This window comes from Galeopterus variegatus, unplaced genomic scaffold, assembly GCF_000696425.1.
Source record: "Galeopterus variegatus unplaced genomic scaffold, G_variegatus-3.0.2 Scaffold1466, whole genome shotgun sequence".
NCBI lineage: Eukaryota > Metazoa > Chordata > Mammalia > Dermoptera > Cynocephalidae > Galeopterus > Galeopterus variegatus.
The window spans coordinates 225,550-241,165 of record NW_007727577.1 but is presented as its reverse complement, the minus strand read 5'-3'; the positions used below and the strand labels follow the sequence as shown (position 1 = coordinate 241,165).

General features: G+C 56.7%; 1 protein-coding gene across 5 annotated transcripts in view; it reads left to right on the top strand.

Moving 5' to 3' along the window:
- The window catches only part of SEPT9 (septin 9), a 169,641-nt gene that overhangs the window by 115,216 nt on the left and 38,809 nt on the right, over positions 1-15,616 (top strand). Inside the window, exon 1 of one of the 5 annotated variants that reach the window (XM_008577241.1) lies at positions 3,467-3,612. The exons of 2 other annotated variants lie outside the window; for them this stretch is intronic. Coding sequence is in view for 1 of the 3 variants with exons in the window: in XM_008577240.1 (XP_008575462.1) it covers positions 15,086-15,260 (175 nt within the window). In the remaining 2 variants the exon portion in view is untranslated. Of the gene's footprint in view, positions 1-3,466; positions 3,613-3,894; positions 4,111-15,055; positions 15,261-15,616 lie in introns of those variants that run through there. 2 more of the 5 variants (XM_008577243.1, XM_008577240.1) reach the window with 2 other exon arrangements.

The window sequence follows — 15,616 nt, the reverse complement described above, 5'->3', positions numbered from 1 at the left end:
CAAGCGCGATGAGTTAGTTATTGGAAGGATACGCAGGCAGGGGAGCCAGCCTCTATAAATTCTTTTTTAATAAGTGCGATTCTATGTGACTTTAGAATAAATAAACACAAGCACGATGAGTTAGTTATTGGAAGGATACTCAGGCAGGGGAGCCAGTGTGTGGGGTACCTAGGCCTCCGGAAGGGCAGGAGTTGAAGTCACTTGGGTGTCTGTCACCCTCCCCTCTCCTTCCTGCTTTCTTGGGGTCTCCTCTACCTGAGTATCCCGCTGTTCTCTCCTCCTTCCCTTTGCAAATGGCCCCAAAAGCTTACCAGCCCCTAAATCTGCATGACCTCCAAGCTTCAGGGCCCCGCACCAAAAAGTTCCTAAGTCTACATTCTTGGGGAAAATTCCAGCAGCCCAGCTTATCCTTTTGAGCAGACCCACAGGCCAGTGGCTGGCTACCTTTGAGTCAGGGGTTCATCCCTGCCTTGAGCACCTGTGATCCAGGTGACTACGACAGGGACACGCTGGGAGAGGGATGGGTTGGTGGTCACAAGTAGTTAGTACTTTTGGAATAGTCTGAATGATGCGTGTGTCTAGCATATTCGTTTCTTAGGAGAAGCTCTGCTCTTTCTGTTGGTGAAATCTGAGAGAAATGTTCCCAGGAAGTCCCCAGAAAGGGGACACATATGTAGGGATCAGTGGCCTCAACAGTGCCTTACAGTGGATGTCACCGTGTCTCATCGAGCCATGTCCTATCCACCCCTAAATGTGGCTTGTAGACATGGTGCTGAAAATGATCTGGAACCTTAAGTAATACGGTCCAAATCAGCGGCTCTCCAAGGGTCTGTCATAACCCCCAGGTAAAACCGAGGATCTAGAGCTGCACTGTCCAGCACAGGAGCCACTGGCCACCTGTGGCTGTCGGGCACCTGCAGCGGGCAGAGCTAATCCAAACCGAGAGGTGCTGTGAGTGTGAACTGCACGGTGGGTTGTGGAGTCTTAGTACAGAAAGGAAAAGAGTGTAAGAGACCTGCCATTTTTACATTGATTATGGGTTGAATTGATAATCTGTTGGCTCTATTAGGTTAAGTGACATATATTAAAATTAATGCCACCTGTTCCTGCGGTTTTTAACGTGGCTGCCAGAACACTGTAGATCGTGTGTGTGGCTGGCATCCGTGGCTTGAATTCTGCTTCTCCTGGAGATTTGGATGGGCAGCCGCATGGGCTTCATGTACTCTCCCTGAAGGCTGAGTGTCACATGGCAGAGAACTGGACACATCACAGGCCGGGGGTCCCTCCCCTGTGCTCTGGAGACCCTCATCTGATGACAAGTAAGGGAACGCTGCCTGTTGCCCAGGCCAGGAATCCCGAGGAGGAGGATGGCCGAAGGGTGGACTTGGGGAGCAGGCAGTTTCCCTGAGTGCATGCCCAGGAAGGGGGTGGGCCCTGGGAGTGGCCTGTGGGGCCAGAAAGCTAGGGGACAAAGCAAGGAGGTTCAGAAAGGAGTGCCAGGGAAGGAAGACCTGCCATGGGGAGGGAGGAGGCCGTGTCTCCCGGGCTCCATGTTAACCCTGTCTCCTAGGGAGACAGGGGTCCCTCCTGGCATCCCTGTCACTGGTTCCTGGAGCTGCTCTTCAGGGCCCAGTGACCAGGCCCTGCAGGGTGGGCAGCAGGTGGTAGAGAGGGCAGACCCTCTGCACTTTCTGTCTCCAGGAAATGAGCTTGGAGGAAAGGGAAGCAGTAATTTCCGAGCAGCTGCCCTTCCTGGTTGGATGCAAGTGTCTTGCTTTTGTTCTTTCGACTGGAGTTGGCAGTGCCCATTTTACAGATGGGAAGGTCGAATATTGAGTGATTCTGGTGTTTGACTTGGCTGCCACATCTCTGGTCTGCCACCCGCCTCCCACCCATTACAATGGGAACAGTGCTTGGGATGTGCAGTCCCTCCCCCACCAAAGCAGCAGCTTCTCGGCCACTCCACGTGTGGGCAGGGAGGGTGGAGACAGCAGCTGCCCAAAGCCCTTCATGGCAAACCTGTAGACCTGAGGGCTGCAGGGGGAAAGTTGGAGCAGCCGGGGTTAGAGTGGCCAGTGGCCACTGCTGGGAGGAGGTTGGCTTCTGAGAAACCCAGAGGGTGGACCAGCTGGACAGGCCAGCCTGCCTGTGTGACCAGGGGGTGGATGCCCCGGGGCCTCCACCACCAGCCATATGGGGGGATCTGGAATGGGAAAGGTGAGGTGCGTGGAGCCTACTGAATGCCTTGGGGCTGTGCAGCTGGAGACTATGGGGCCGTGCGGGAGTTATCCCTCCAGGGGCAGGAAGATGGTGCCGATGGTGCCGACACCACTGGCCCTAAGGAGTTCCTTCCCAGGTGTCACCAAAGGCTCCTTTATACTTGAACTAATTGCTGCCTGCACCGAGCAAGTCCCCAGGAGCCCTCCCCTCACTCTCACCCCCAGGAACTCTCTTCTAGTGTGGGAGTTGGCCGGGCCTGAGAATGACTCACTCAGGGTCAGAGGTCGTGGCACCAGGATGGGTCTGGCAGATCCCAGCATCCAGGCCCAGCCCCCACAGGGTCAGCTTCCTCCTCTGCGGACCCCCTCGCCCATCCCCTGCAGGGAGCAGGGAGAGGAACAGACTCTGACTCACTCCCAGGGCCCCACCCCAGGGATCGGAGAAGCAGGAGCTGGAGCAAAGTCTGATCCTGAGGCTCCAAGGAGAGTGCAGGGTGAGCTGGCCCCCTACCCCAGCCTGGCTTCCTCTCCTGCTCCTTCTCCCTTCCCTGGGCACTAGGAGCTGGAGCAAAGTCTGATCCTGAGGCTCCAAGGAGAGTGCAGGGTGAGCTGGCCCCCTCCCCCAGCCTGGCTTCCTCTCCTGCTCCTTCTCCCTTCCCTGGGCACTTGCTGTGACCCCGGCTGCCCAGAGCCTGGAACAGTGGCTCTGTCTCTGGACGGCATTCTGCATTTGGGGGCACTAGCCCTCCTGGTACTCAGCCCACCTGCCCGAGAGCCTAGGTGTGGAGATTCGTGGCCCCCTCATCTGAGCAGCTGGGGGTTGCCTGGGAAATGGGGAAGGCGGGGTGGGGCACTGGCAGAGAGGGCGCCCGGGGTGGTGTCAGGTTCCTGGCTGGGAGGAGGGGACGGTGGCTCTAGGGTAGCCACAGACTTTGGCAAGTGCAGGGGCAGGGCAAGGACAGCTGTGGCCAGAGGTTGATCTGGGGGGGGGGGCTCTTCCCCTCTCCTTCCCGTGGCTCCCCGTAGCTCTTCCCCACTTTCCTTTTGGGGGTGAATCACCCAGAGGGGTGACTGTGAGGCCAGCTGCCTGGTGTCCCTTATGAGCAGAGAAGGTACCCACGCACACCAGGGTATTGCCACGCGCCTGCAGCCGGCGTCCCTCTCCCCGCCGCCCCCTCCTCCCGCTCCCCTCGCCCTGCCCCCTCGGAGCAGTTCCCCACCGAGCCTCCCTTCGCAGGCAGTCGCAGTCCCTCCCTACCTCTGCCCCGCGCTCTGGGAGGCTCCTTGTTCCGCGACCACAAAGCCCCTTTGATCCTCTCTCGGCTCCGAGCCATGTGACCCGGTGGGCGGGCCGCGGCTCTGGCGTCCAGCGCAGCCGACGCTCAGCTGCTGGGTGAGTCCTGGCTCCTTTGTTCTTCCCAGCCTCGCACCGCTTGCTCGGGGGATCTTCAGGTGTGCAGCCGCTAGGCAGGCCCCCGAGGACCTTGGCGGTGGGGTCTGGAGCCACGCTGTCCCCCGGGCCTGGTCTTCGGGCCGGCAGGACAGCTCTGGGTCCCCGGGAGAGGGGCGGCAGGGAGCTTGGTCTCCACGCGGGGACCAGCTTTTGGGCCGAGGAATAGAAGAAAAGGGCTTTGTGTGGTCACAGCTATCTCTTTGTAAATATTTGGCCAGCTAAGCCGAGTAGTTAAGTTCTCCTGTCGGGAGTTTCTTGGAACATCTTCCCTTTCGCAAGGGGCTTCCCTGACTTCCAGGAGGATCGGGAAGAAATGTGAATTGGCCACCGCTTTCTCTGAAAATCGCTGGTTATCAGCCCTGGGGAGCAGGAGGCTCCCGAAGACCAGCTGGAGATCAGTTTCAGCCGACACTAGAAGCAGTAACCAAAGATCCCGGGGTGCGGGCATGGTGGCCGGGGAGCTTCTGCTGCAGCTCGGGCTTTGGATTCCTGGGATGTGTTTGGGATGTCAGGCTGTTTCTGGGAGTGCAAGGGCGGGAGGGTGTTGCTGGGTGGGGTGGGGGCTGGTATGCATCTGCTTTGCTAGGGAATGGGGTGTGGGGGTGTCTGCGCATGGAGGAGTCCACGTCAGTGAGCAAGGACCTGCCTTCCGAGGGGCTTTTCAGCCTAGCTGTGGGGAGGACCCCGAGACTAAAACCCCGCAGCCACCACGGAGCACGGTGCCCAAGGTCTTCAGAGGCAATGCCTTCTGCGCCTAAAACTTCCTTCCAGATGTCCCCTGGGGACTCACTGAGCTTCCAGCCTGTTCCCTTCATCCCTGTCCCCTCCCCTTTCCTCTCTGATGTGAAGTGTGCTGGTGTTTTATCAGAGTTTGGGGAGCATCTCTGCTCACCAAGGAAAAGTTTGAAATTCCTTTCCTTGAGAAAAATGTGCCACCCGGAAGTGGGCCGTGCAGTGGGACTCAGGCCTTGGGGACAGCCCCTGCTGGAATTTGGTTTGGATCCCATGCGGAAAAACCTGCTAGAGGAGGTGGAAGAGGGCCCGTTCTCTTGTAATGGTGCACGACCTCCCCTCTCATTCATTGCTTTACCTTGAGACTTAACGGGACTTCGTGGTGTTTACATAAATGTCATTCTTTTTGGTCAGCTCCCCCTGGCGACCCAGGAGGCTCCCTTTCAGGAAATAGGAAGAAGGGGATGGGGGGCCAGCGTCCATCTGAGTCCTCTTTGCAAGGGTGGGCTTCTGGCTTCTCTCTCTCCTTCTGGGTCTCTTTTGGGCTAAGATGCGGCTGTGGAAGGGGGCCTCTTGTGTCACTCACTGTTTTGAACGTCCATCTCTGGGGACCTGAGTAGCGGCTGACTCCTGGCCAACCCTTCCTGTCCCCTGGTCATTTCTGGGTTGGGGCACCTACAGCACTGTTGCATCTACGGGTTTGTGCCTGTGTTTCCACCAGACCCTGACCCTCGTGACCTGTCATGGTGACAGTGACAGGGCCAGTTCACCTGTGCTGTGGGGGGTTGGTCATGAGACATTCATGACTTCTACCCTCGAGGAGCCCAGTTCTAATCAGAAGGCAGAGTGTACCCAGTCAAAGATGGCCCTTCTTGGGGCTGGTGGGTCCTTCAGACCCTGGTCCTGTGGGATCATCCTCTGAGTGCCAGATCCACTGCGCTGGACTTCGAGGACAGGGTTCACAAGGAATTCCACCCCAGAAACCCTGTACCCATTTGGGCAACCAGGGTCTCCTGGTGACTTAGCTCCCCACCCCCTCCCAGCTTTCCCAGCCACCGAGTCCTCCCCAACTTCCTGTTGTGTCACCGGCTGGTCTGCGCTGCTGCTCTTGTCCTCGGGGAGCCTTCTCCAGGCTGGGGCAGAGCACAGCTTCCCAGCCCCAGTCAAAGGTCCCCAGGCTCATTTAAGAAGCCCTTCAGCGGGCGGGGCTTCTGTTATCTGATGCTCCCCCCCCTTGCATATTTCAGCCTTGAGCCCCCTGGCTTTCCCCTCCACCCTGGATGTCTCGGGGCTTCCTCCCTCTCTCCCTGAACGTGAAGCCCACCCTAGGTCCCTGGCTGGGGTGGGCTGCAGGGGCTCCCTGCCTGGTCTTCCTCAGTGCCTCACACCTTAGCTTAGGCCTTGATGTCAGCTGGGCTTTGGAAAGATGTGGACACGGCCTGGGGCTGATGGCCCTGTAGGGTCCAGCTTCCCACAGTTGGGGTCTTTAGGGAAGATGCTTCTGGCAGAACTCATAATTCTTGGCTGGGACTCCTTTCCCAGACTTCTGCCTCCCAGTGCTAAGCTTTGATTTGTTTACTGAGCACCGCCACAGTTGGGGTCTTTAGGGAAGATGCTTCTGGCAGAACTCATAATTCTTGGCTGGGACTCTTTTCCCAGACTTCTGCCTCCCAGTGCTAAGCTTTGATTTGTTTACTGAGCACCATCCTGGTTCCTGGGACAGGTAGGGACCTGTTCTCAGGAGCTCAGCAGAGCCTTAGGAAGCTTTCCCAGGAACGCTGCAGAGGGTGGCGGCTGGGCCGGATCAGCTCTGTGTGCAAGCTTGTTTTATGAGGAATCGGCCGGGAAGCGCAGATCTAATTACAGGCTGGCGAGGGTCTCTTGCCCCCACCTGGGACGGTGGGGAGGTTTTCACTCCACGCCCAAGACCTCTGCCTGCCCAGCTCGCAGCAGGCTCATTAGGAGCCTTGTTGGGGCCCGCAGAGCTGTGGGTGGGTAATCTCGCCCACCATGGCACCTCATAGGGTGTGGGTGGGCAAATCCCAGGCCAATCCTCTTTGTCTTGTCTTTCATCAACACTGGGGGTCACCACTGCCTGCTAGGCCCTGAGGGGTGGGGGAAGAGAGGGCTTGGTACCCAGAGGGCCTGGGTTATCAGTCTGAGCTATGCCAGCCCTGAGCCAGGCTGGGTGGGCAAATCCCAGGCCAATCCTCTTTGTCTTGTCTTTCATCAACACTGGGGGTCACCCACTGCCTGCTAGGCCCTGAGGGGTGGGGGAAGAGAGGGCTTGGTACCCAGAGGGCCTGGGTTATCAGTCTGAGCTATGCCAGCCCTGAGCCAGGTTCGCTGCAGGCACCTTCAGGGCAGAATTAACGATCTGCTCACTGGAGCTGCTTCACCCCAGGTGACTCTGGAGCTGGTTTGTGGGGAAAGGGCTGGACTTGGCTTTGTTGGGGCAGGGGGTGCAGCTCAGCACAAAGGGCATGAAAGATAGCAGAGGCAATAACCCACCTGCCCTCTCCCTGGCCGCCCACCTAAATGCCATTTGTAAATGCTTTAATTTGCGTTCAGCAACTGCATCATGGGCAGAAGCGCCCCCAAATTTCTAATCAGACTCCTGAAGCTGGGTACAGGGGACACCCTCTGTGAGATGCTGGCTCCTGAGTGCCCAAATAGGCACTTGGAACCTCAACTCCAGGTTGGGCTTGAGGGGGAGCCACACTGAGGAAGCCACCATCACTGACCCGGCATGGCCTTCAGGCAAGAGGTGCCCCAGCCACTGCAGGAGCCCCTCACTCTCTGCTCCATCCCGTCTGGCCTGCAGCACCCATGGGCCCTGCCAGCCCTCACCCTGCTCTGTGGGTGCCAGGCACTGTTCGTCCAGTGATTCGGTCACCAGAATGGTCATCAGGGAATAGTTGTCCTTGCTGGTGTCCCCAATGGAATGTGAAGGACCCCCTCCTGCCTCCCCAATTCTTATCTCTTATCTCCCCGGCTTCATTTCAGGTGCCTGTCACCAGGGCACGAAGAGATAAGACTTTCCTGGGCCTGAGAGGCCCCCTGGGCAGGAAGGTGAAGTTCCCAGCTGCGGGAGCCACGTCCACTGGGCAGATTCGGCCCTGAACGTGACAGGTGCTCTCCCGCGAGGAGGCCCCCCACAAGCAGGGACATTGGTGTCCTCTCTGCCTGTCAGTCTGTCTCTTTCACTAGAATTCGTGTTAGGATTGTACTTTATTGATCTCTGTGTCCACAGGGCCCGGACGTCATAAGTGCTGGCTCAGTTAGTGTTTGAATGAATGACTTGGTCAGCTCGTGTGACTGCAGATGTTCACCTTTTATCCACATACTTTGTGGTGCCTGTAAGCCTAGCTCTAGAGAGCCTTGTAAGAATAGCCATTCTTCCTGCTCTCTCTGCACATGGTCTCCTCGGAGAGTTGTTAAAAAAAAGGGTGAAGAAGCAACATGTCCTTGGTGATTTGAATACATTCTCCCTGGGGGCAGGGGACTGGACTCGAAGACCCCGGCTGCACCTCCATGCCCCCGTGTGAGTGGCAGAGGTCTCTGGGACTGGATGGGTGTCTCTCTCTCGTGCCTCATTTGCTGAGGCTGTAGGAGATGCTGCCCATTGCTGGGTTGTCGATTGCGAGCCCTGAAGACTAATGACAGGTTGGACAGTAGCCCCATTGATGAGTTGGAGTGAGAATCACTGCTGTTTGTAGCAGGGAGACTGGGTGGGTGGGAGCCCAGGGCGGGCAGAACAGCGCAGACCCTGCACAGGGCAGGTGGTGTCAGCATCCACCCACATACTGGGGAGGCTGCGTGAGGAGCCGGCGGGAATTCTCGGTCTCTTGGCCACTTGCACCAGGCCCTGCAGTGTGAGAGGGCACAGAACTCAGCGGGGGGCATGGCCAGGTGCAGACCACTCTGCTAACGTATCGATGTGTGGCTGTTATCCATCTCTTTGTGGCTTAGCCGTCAGTCCTCCAGGGCTGGGCACCACTGCTGGTACCAGGCCATGGTGACCAGCACCAGGCTTCCTGATGACTTAGTGAGAACGTGGCTGAACGGACCAACATGGAGATACCTGGTAACGGGGCAGTTCTAAGCCCAGTCTCTACGGTCTCTGGGGGTCCCAGACTTCCCTGCTTGTCTTCCTGAATTCTGGAATCAGACAGACCTAGGCTCAATCCCTCCGGGGCCATGTACCTTGGCCAGTTACTTCACCTCTCTGAGGCTCAGGGAAATGGAGACGTTAATGGTAAGGAGGAAATTTGGTGATGGCTGCACAAAGCCTGGTACAGGTCAGCACCCGGTGGCACAGGGTTACCTGCTAGTGTCCATAGAGCTGTGACCCTTGCTCCTGCTGCCCACGAGGGCCCCTGTGTCCAGGCCAGCCCAGGGAGACCTCTGCTGAGTCTCCAAGCCCCCGGTGGTCCAGCGGGCCCAGGCTGAGACGGAGCACTGCGCGGACCTTGCCTGGTGACCTGGCTCCATGCCCGGTCTCTCTTATTCCTGAAGGTGTTAGTTAGGTGAATCCCCTGCATGGGAGGCCCAGAGGACTCAAAGCCCGGCATCCCCAGGTCAGTGAAGCGGTGAAGTCACTGCGAAGTGTTTCGTTGGTGAGAAAGTGCCTCCTGGAGCTTTCTGCTCTTCCTAGCGAGTAAGTAAGCCTTGGTTATTGTAAACAATTAATTAGAAAATAGACGTGGCTTAAGCTGGCTCATGGAGGCACAGCTGCTCCAGACCACCTTGCACAGGGCCAGGCTGCCCTGCACAGATCCAGGTGCCCCCTGGCAGCCCTGGCTAGAGCCAGTGTCCCCACAGCCCACCTCGGCCAACCCAAAGGGAGATGGGTTCTATGCCTCTGCCTCCTTCTGAAAGGGCTGCTGCACAGTCCCCAGTGAGCCCTGGTAAGGGTTGTTGTAACACCCTCCCGCTAGAGTCTTCCTGCATGCCAGGAATGTGTCAAGTTCACAGCAGAAGCCCGTTCACATACACCAGAGTTGCCTTCTGCCCTGCTCTGGTGTTCTCCTCCTGCCTTTCCTCACACGGCAGACCCCCGGGTGCAGCCCAGGTGGGGCACACCTGGGACACACCTGGTGAGGGTGGGGTGGCTTTAGACAGAAGCCTAGAAATCAGGGAACAGTGGGGAGCCAGGCTTGGCTCTGATAAGTCTCCTATAGACTTCAGACTGGCTGCTGGTATGGCTGGAAGGCCCCATCCTGTCTGCGTCAGGAGACCTGGGCCCAGGTACCGGCCCCACCTCTGCTACCTGGGCACAGGGCAAGTCACTGAAGGACCAGGGCCAGAGTTTCACGAGGCTCCTGGTCTGTTCTGGCCTTGGCACCTGCTTCCAACATCCTGCTCGATTGGATACCACCTTGCTGCTGTCATTCAAAATTCAGCGAGGTCAACAGATGGTCTGGGGAGACAGTTGGACACTGTAAAATGTAAATCAGCTACCTGGTCCCTGTTTTTCTTACTAACCATGGGACCTTAGACGTGCTGTTTGTGGTCTCTGAGCCACAGTCTGCTGTCTGAGAAACAGAGGAAGGTAGTTACTGCTTCGTAGGACGGTCGTGAGGACAAATGGAAATGGTCAATGTCTAGCACAGGACCTGGACGTGTAGAGGTGCCACGTGTATGTCACCAGCTGCGGCAGCCCAGGGCTGAGTGGTGTGGGTGGAACGTGCAAGGCCTTCTGGAAGCTTCTGACCCAGTTAGGTAATGGTCAATGTCTAGCACAGGACCTGGACGTGTAGAGGTGCCACGTGTATGTCACCAGCTGCAGCAGCCCAGGGCTGAGTGGTGTGGGTGGAACATGCAAGGCCTTCTGGAAGCTTCTGACCCAGTTAGGTGATGAGCACACACCTGGCTGTAAGGTGAGGTGGCCACAGGAGAGTGGGGACTCAGCAAAGGCTCTGTGGCTCAGGAGCATCTGAGATGCGCCTCTGAGCTGTCTAGAATTCAGACAGGGGTAGGGACGGCAGGAGGAGCAGGATGAGGGAGGGGAAGCCTTCCAGAAATGGAGCCTGGAGAGGTGGGCATGGGGACAGAGGAGGGACGTGGGAGGTGTGGGCCCCGCGTGTCCAGGAGGGGGAGGCGGCCCCCCACATGAGCCTCAGCTGCGCCGAGCCTGTGCCCGCCCCTGCTGCTGTGCTGCCCCTCGAGCCGCGCTGCTGGCCACCCCCACGCAGTGCCCCTCGGTCGAGGCCTGCTTCCTGCTCTCCTGGGAAGAGCAAGGCCACTCAGCATAGAGTTCCTCGGCTGTCACTTCCCATTCTTCCAAATGTCTTGGCTGCTGTCCCAGCCTCCCTGGACCATCCCGTTCCATCTCCCCGAGACTCCTGGGACTTGCCCCAGGGCCAGCCCCCGCCTCATCCACTCGTGTTCATTCAACGATGGTTTTGGGGCATTTACTCAATAATGTCGAGATGCTAAGATACCACCACGAATGAAACCCGGCTGGTCTGCAAGAACCTCACGGCCGCCTTCTCCCCAGAGCGCAGCCCTGGGCCAGGCCCGCTGTGGGCCGTGGAAGGAGATGCAAACTCGTGGCCTGTCTGTGCGTGCCTCAGTTTCTACATCTGGCTAAGCAGCAGAAATGGCTTCTCTGCTACCAGTTCATAGGGTGGTGGGGGAGACGTGACTCAGGGATGGGAGGCTGGTCCCCCTGAGGGCTGGGGTGGGAAGCCCCTCACCCCACGTGTGCTGCTGGCTGCTCCCTGACTCACTGTGGGGCTCTCCAAGGACGGCTGGGGATAAAGAGCTAATTAACACCACGGGGCACTTGGGGACCCAAGTGCTGAAGTTATAATGAAACCTGGAGCAATCTAAGGGCCCCGCTGCCTCTGGGGCCTGTGTCACCCTATCAAAGTGGGACTTCATAGAATTCTCTGTCATGTGGCTTTGTTTTCACCAAGGATTTGGGATGTTGGTGGACTTGGGCCTCTTCCAGGTTGGGAGTGGGTCCCATCTCACTCAAGAAAATCCCTGGGCGACCCCCCAGCAGTTGCGATCCTTCCCTCCTGGCCTGTGCAGAAGACTCAGCACTGGAGGTTCCAGGTCCCTGCTGGGCAGGGCTGCAGCCCCCTGTGCTCCCCCAGCCCTCAGCCAGGGGCTGGGGGGCTGCAGGCCTGGGTGCTCACTGCTGCTGCTGCTCACAGCTGGTTCTCGGGCTGGGGGCAGGGTACTGAGTGGGGTGGCTCGGGGTCAGGAAGGGTTTCCCTTTCTCTTCTTGTCCCTGCTGCTCAGAACCCTTGGGGACGAGAGTGGAGCTAGACCTTCCTGGGTTCTTGACTGGCTGTGTTTTTAATTGCCAACCCCTCACCCCTCTCCGTTTGAGGTTTATGGCTTCCTTCTTTATTTAAAAGGGGCTGCTCCTGGGTCACTCTCCGGCTTAATGGAGTCCAGCCGTGGCACCAGGGCCCTTCTTAAAAACAGTGTGAGACCTTTGTGGCCACTGCATGGTGTGAAGAGAGGGACAGGGAAGTAGGGAAGTTACTGGACAAGGAGCACGCCTTCCACATCCACCTCCGAGCTGCAGGATTGAAGGGAGCGGGCGTGTGAAGGCTGGATGCTTCGGAATCACCCAGCGATGTTCCTGGACCTGTGACGGGCTGGAGACTGGGGGATGACTGGGGGCAAGGGGGACATGGTCCCCACTTTTGTCCACAGGGGTTGCGCGAAGTTCACCAGACCTTTGTTGTGATTTTATAGCTTTATTGAGATATAATTTACACACCATAAAACTCACTCTTTTGAAAGTATACAGTTCAGTGGCTTTAGTGTATTCACAAAGTTATTGTGTAGTCAGGGTTCTCCAGAGAAACAGAACAGATAGGACACACACACACACACACACACACACACACACACACACACACACGTGGCGAAAAAGGCTTATTATAAGGAATTGGCTCACCTGATAGCAGAGGTTGGCTAGTCCCAAGATTTACAGGGTCACCTGGCAAGCTGGAGACCCAGGAGAGCCGATGGCGTGGGTCCACGCTGATTGTGAAGGCCTGAGAACCTGCAGAACCAGTGGTGTGGTGGGTCCAGGCCGAAGGCCGACCTGGTGTCGGTTCCAGTCCGAAGGCAGGGGCAGGAAAAAGCCCGTGACCCAGCTTGAAGGCTGCCGGGCAGGAAGGATTGTCTCTCATTGGGAGAGGGTCTGTCATTGTGTTCCATGGAGGCCTCTGTCGGGGAGGAAAATAAAACCTTTTTCTTCCATGCATGTTAGGTTCATTGGCTGGGATCCTGTAAGTTAGACCGACGAAAACAGGTTAACAGGAGAAAAGCATGCCAGTTTATTCAATGGAACTTTTACATGACACGGGAGAGTCCATAAGGAAATGAAGACCCAGGGAAAGGGTTAACCCTGAGCATTTTATGCAAGATTTGATGAAGAGTGGAAAATCGTGGGAAAATGTGGCAGGACGAGAGGGTATGAACTAGGACTAGCAAACTGGGAGCAACTTAGCGAGGCCGGTTTGCTCGGATTCATCTCAGACATAAGGATGCTCTTCTCCTCTGGGTGCAGGGCGGGCACCTCTCACATGAGCATCCTACGACCTTCTTTAGGGGAAAAGGAGCAAGTCACACAGTCCTTCCCGTACCGGCCATTTCTTAAATTTCTTCAGCTTAAAATATTCGGTGCGTCAGGGCACCATATTTTGGGGTAGCATGTTCTGAACCCTGTCACCTGCAACTGATTGGATGAGGCCCACCCACATTAGGGAGGGCACCCTGCTGTACTCAGTCTACGGATTTAAATGTTAAACTCGGCTGGCCGGTTAGTTCAGTTGATTAGAGCAGGGTGTTGTAACACCAAGGTCAAGAGTTTGAATCGGGCCGGCCCCGTGGCTCACTCGGGAGAGTGCGGTGCTGGTAGCGCCGAGGCCATGGGTTCGGATCCTATATAGGGATGGCCGGTGCACTCACTGGCTGAGCGTGGTGCTGACAACACCAAGCCAAGGGTTGCAATCCCCTTACCGGTCACACACACACACAAAAAAGAGTTTGAATCCCTGTACGGGCCAGCTGCCAAAAAAAAAAAAAAAGATGTTTACTCACACAGAAACACCCAGAATAATATTTGCCCAAATATCTGGCCACCCTGTATCCCAGTCAAGCTGACACAAAATTAACTGTCACAGTTATGCAACCATCACCACCATTTGATTCCAGAACATTTCATCATCCCCAGAAGAGACCCCATACCCGTTAGCAGTCACGCTGCGTCCTCAAGTCCCCCCCACCGCCCCCTGGCAACCACGAATCTGCTTTCTTTCTTTTTCTTTTAATTGCTTTTCTTCTGTTTAGAACACTAACCTGCTCTCTGTCTCTGTGAATTTGCCTGTTCTAGATACTTTATGTAAATGGAATCATACTGTATGTGGCCTTTTGTGTCTGGCTTCTTTCATGTAACATGTTTTCAAGGTTCACCCACATTGTAGCATGTGTCAGTGCTGTGTTCTTATGGCTAAATACTATTCTGTTGTATGGATAGACCACTTTTTGTTTATGCATTTATCAGGTGGTGTACATTTGGGCTGTTTTCACTTTTTGGCTATTGTGAGCAATGCTGGAATGAACACCGGTGTACAGATTTTTGTGCGGACATGTGTTTTCATCTCTCTTGGATAACTGCTGGGTCATATAGTAACATTTAGCAGACCAGCCTTTGAGCCATGTGTCCGGGGATGGACCCAGGCCTGGTGGGGTGCAGTGTTGTGCCTCGCCCAGCCAGGGCTGTGAGCACCCTGCACCTGTCCTGCAGGCCACGTGCTGAAGCTGCTTCTGTGTACAGTTCTTCCAGGGTTGCTGTCATGGGCACCGTAAGCTCCAGGAGACCAGGGGTCCCTTTGTTTCATCTTGATTCCAGGGCTTAGCTCTCTGGATGAATCAACATTGAATCAATGCAAGGATGGACTGGGTGGGGGTGCAGAGTAGCCATTTGGGTCTTTAGTGGGTCCTCAGATTCCAGGGCTTAGCTCTCTGGATGAATCAACATTGAATCAATGCAAGGATGGACTGGGTGCGGGTGCAGAGTAGCCATTTGGGTCTTTAGTGGGTCCTCACCGGGACTTCTGGTTTCCTTTGCTTGCTTGGGGCCCAGAACAAGTCAGAAAGGGGAAGTGGAAAGTTGGTAAGTCTTTTCTGCAGGAGATAGGAGGCATTGGGGGTGGGCAGAGCTAGTTGCAGGGTGGCAGGAAGTGAGAGGGAGGGTGCGGGTGGGTTTGGCATCCCCCATCCTCAGCAGGGGACTGGGGGTGGGGGAAGTGACTTTTCTTTTTCTGAGAGGTGCATCCCCAAGGCCAGCCTCAGCCAGGGGGATGTGGCCTTCCTGGGGGAAGGGGGAGGGTGGCCAGGGTCCCTGGAGAGTCACACGCCCCAGCGTTTCTGGGCTGTTCTGTGTATCACACACCCACAAAAGTTAAACTAAAACAAACTCATGCCCATCGAAACCGGCACACAGTGTGTGGAGCAAAGGCTCCTGCCCCCGCCCGCATGTAGGTGTCCACGCCCCCAGCCAGCCCTCATGGGCAGGTCCCAGCAGGCTGTGTCCACTCTTCTGGGAGGTGGCCCAAGAGAGAGTCGCAGTCTCAGGAAAGCACCAAGTGAACTGGGCAGGCCAGGCCCCCTCCTCCTCCTCTGCTTGACCGGGAGAAATTACCATATGAATGTGGCTCCTTCCCGGAGCCGCTGGAGGAGCGGCCCGGAGGGGACTTGGGAGGAGACCGGTTCCCACCCTCCAGGGCCTCCAGGCTCTGCCGCTGGCGCTGGCTGTGTGACCGAGCCGCGGGCCACCATCAAGTGGAAGAAGCCAGGCGTTTCCCCCGGGAGGCCGCACAGTAGGTCAACCCCAGGCCCTGGGTCCTTGGAAGGAGGAGAAAGAGGGGAAGCAGAGGGTTGAGGGGGGGCCTGCAGGAGACCCCCATGGACCCCCTCGTTTAGCCGTCTTCCGTTGCCGCGTTTATGAGAACATGTTATTACTGTAGTTCTTGTTACTGTGTTCTGATTTCAAAAGGCACAGCTCATTATCGCAGGGAATGTGTAATCTAAGAAAGGCCTCAAAGAAGAGGATCGGATGCAGTAAAGTAAACAGGAGCGGTCTGTAAGCTGTAAAGTGCTGTACGCAGGTCAGCCTTGTGCATCTTTAGTTCCTGACCAAGCTCAGTGTGGGGTCAGGACTCGGTCTTGTACATTT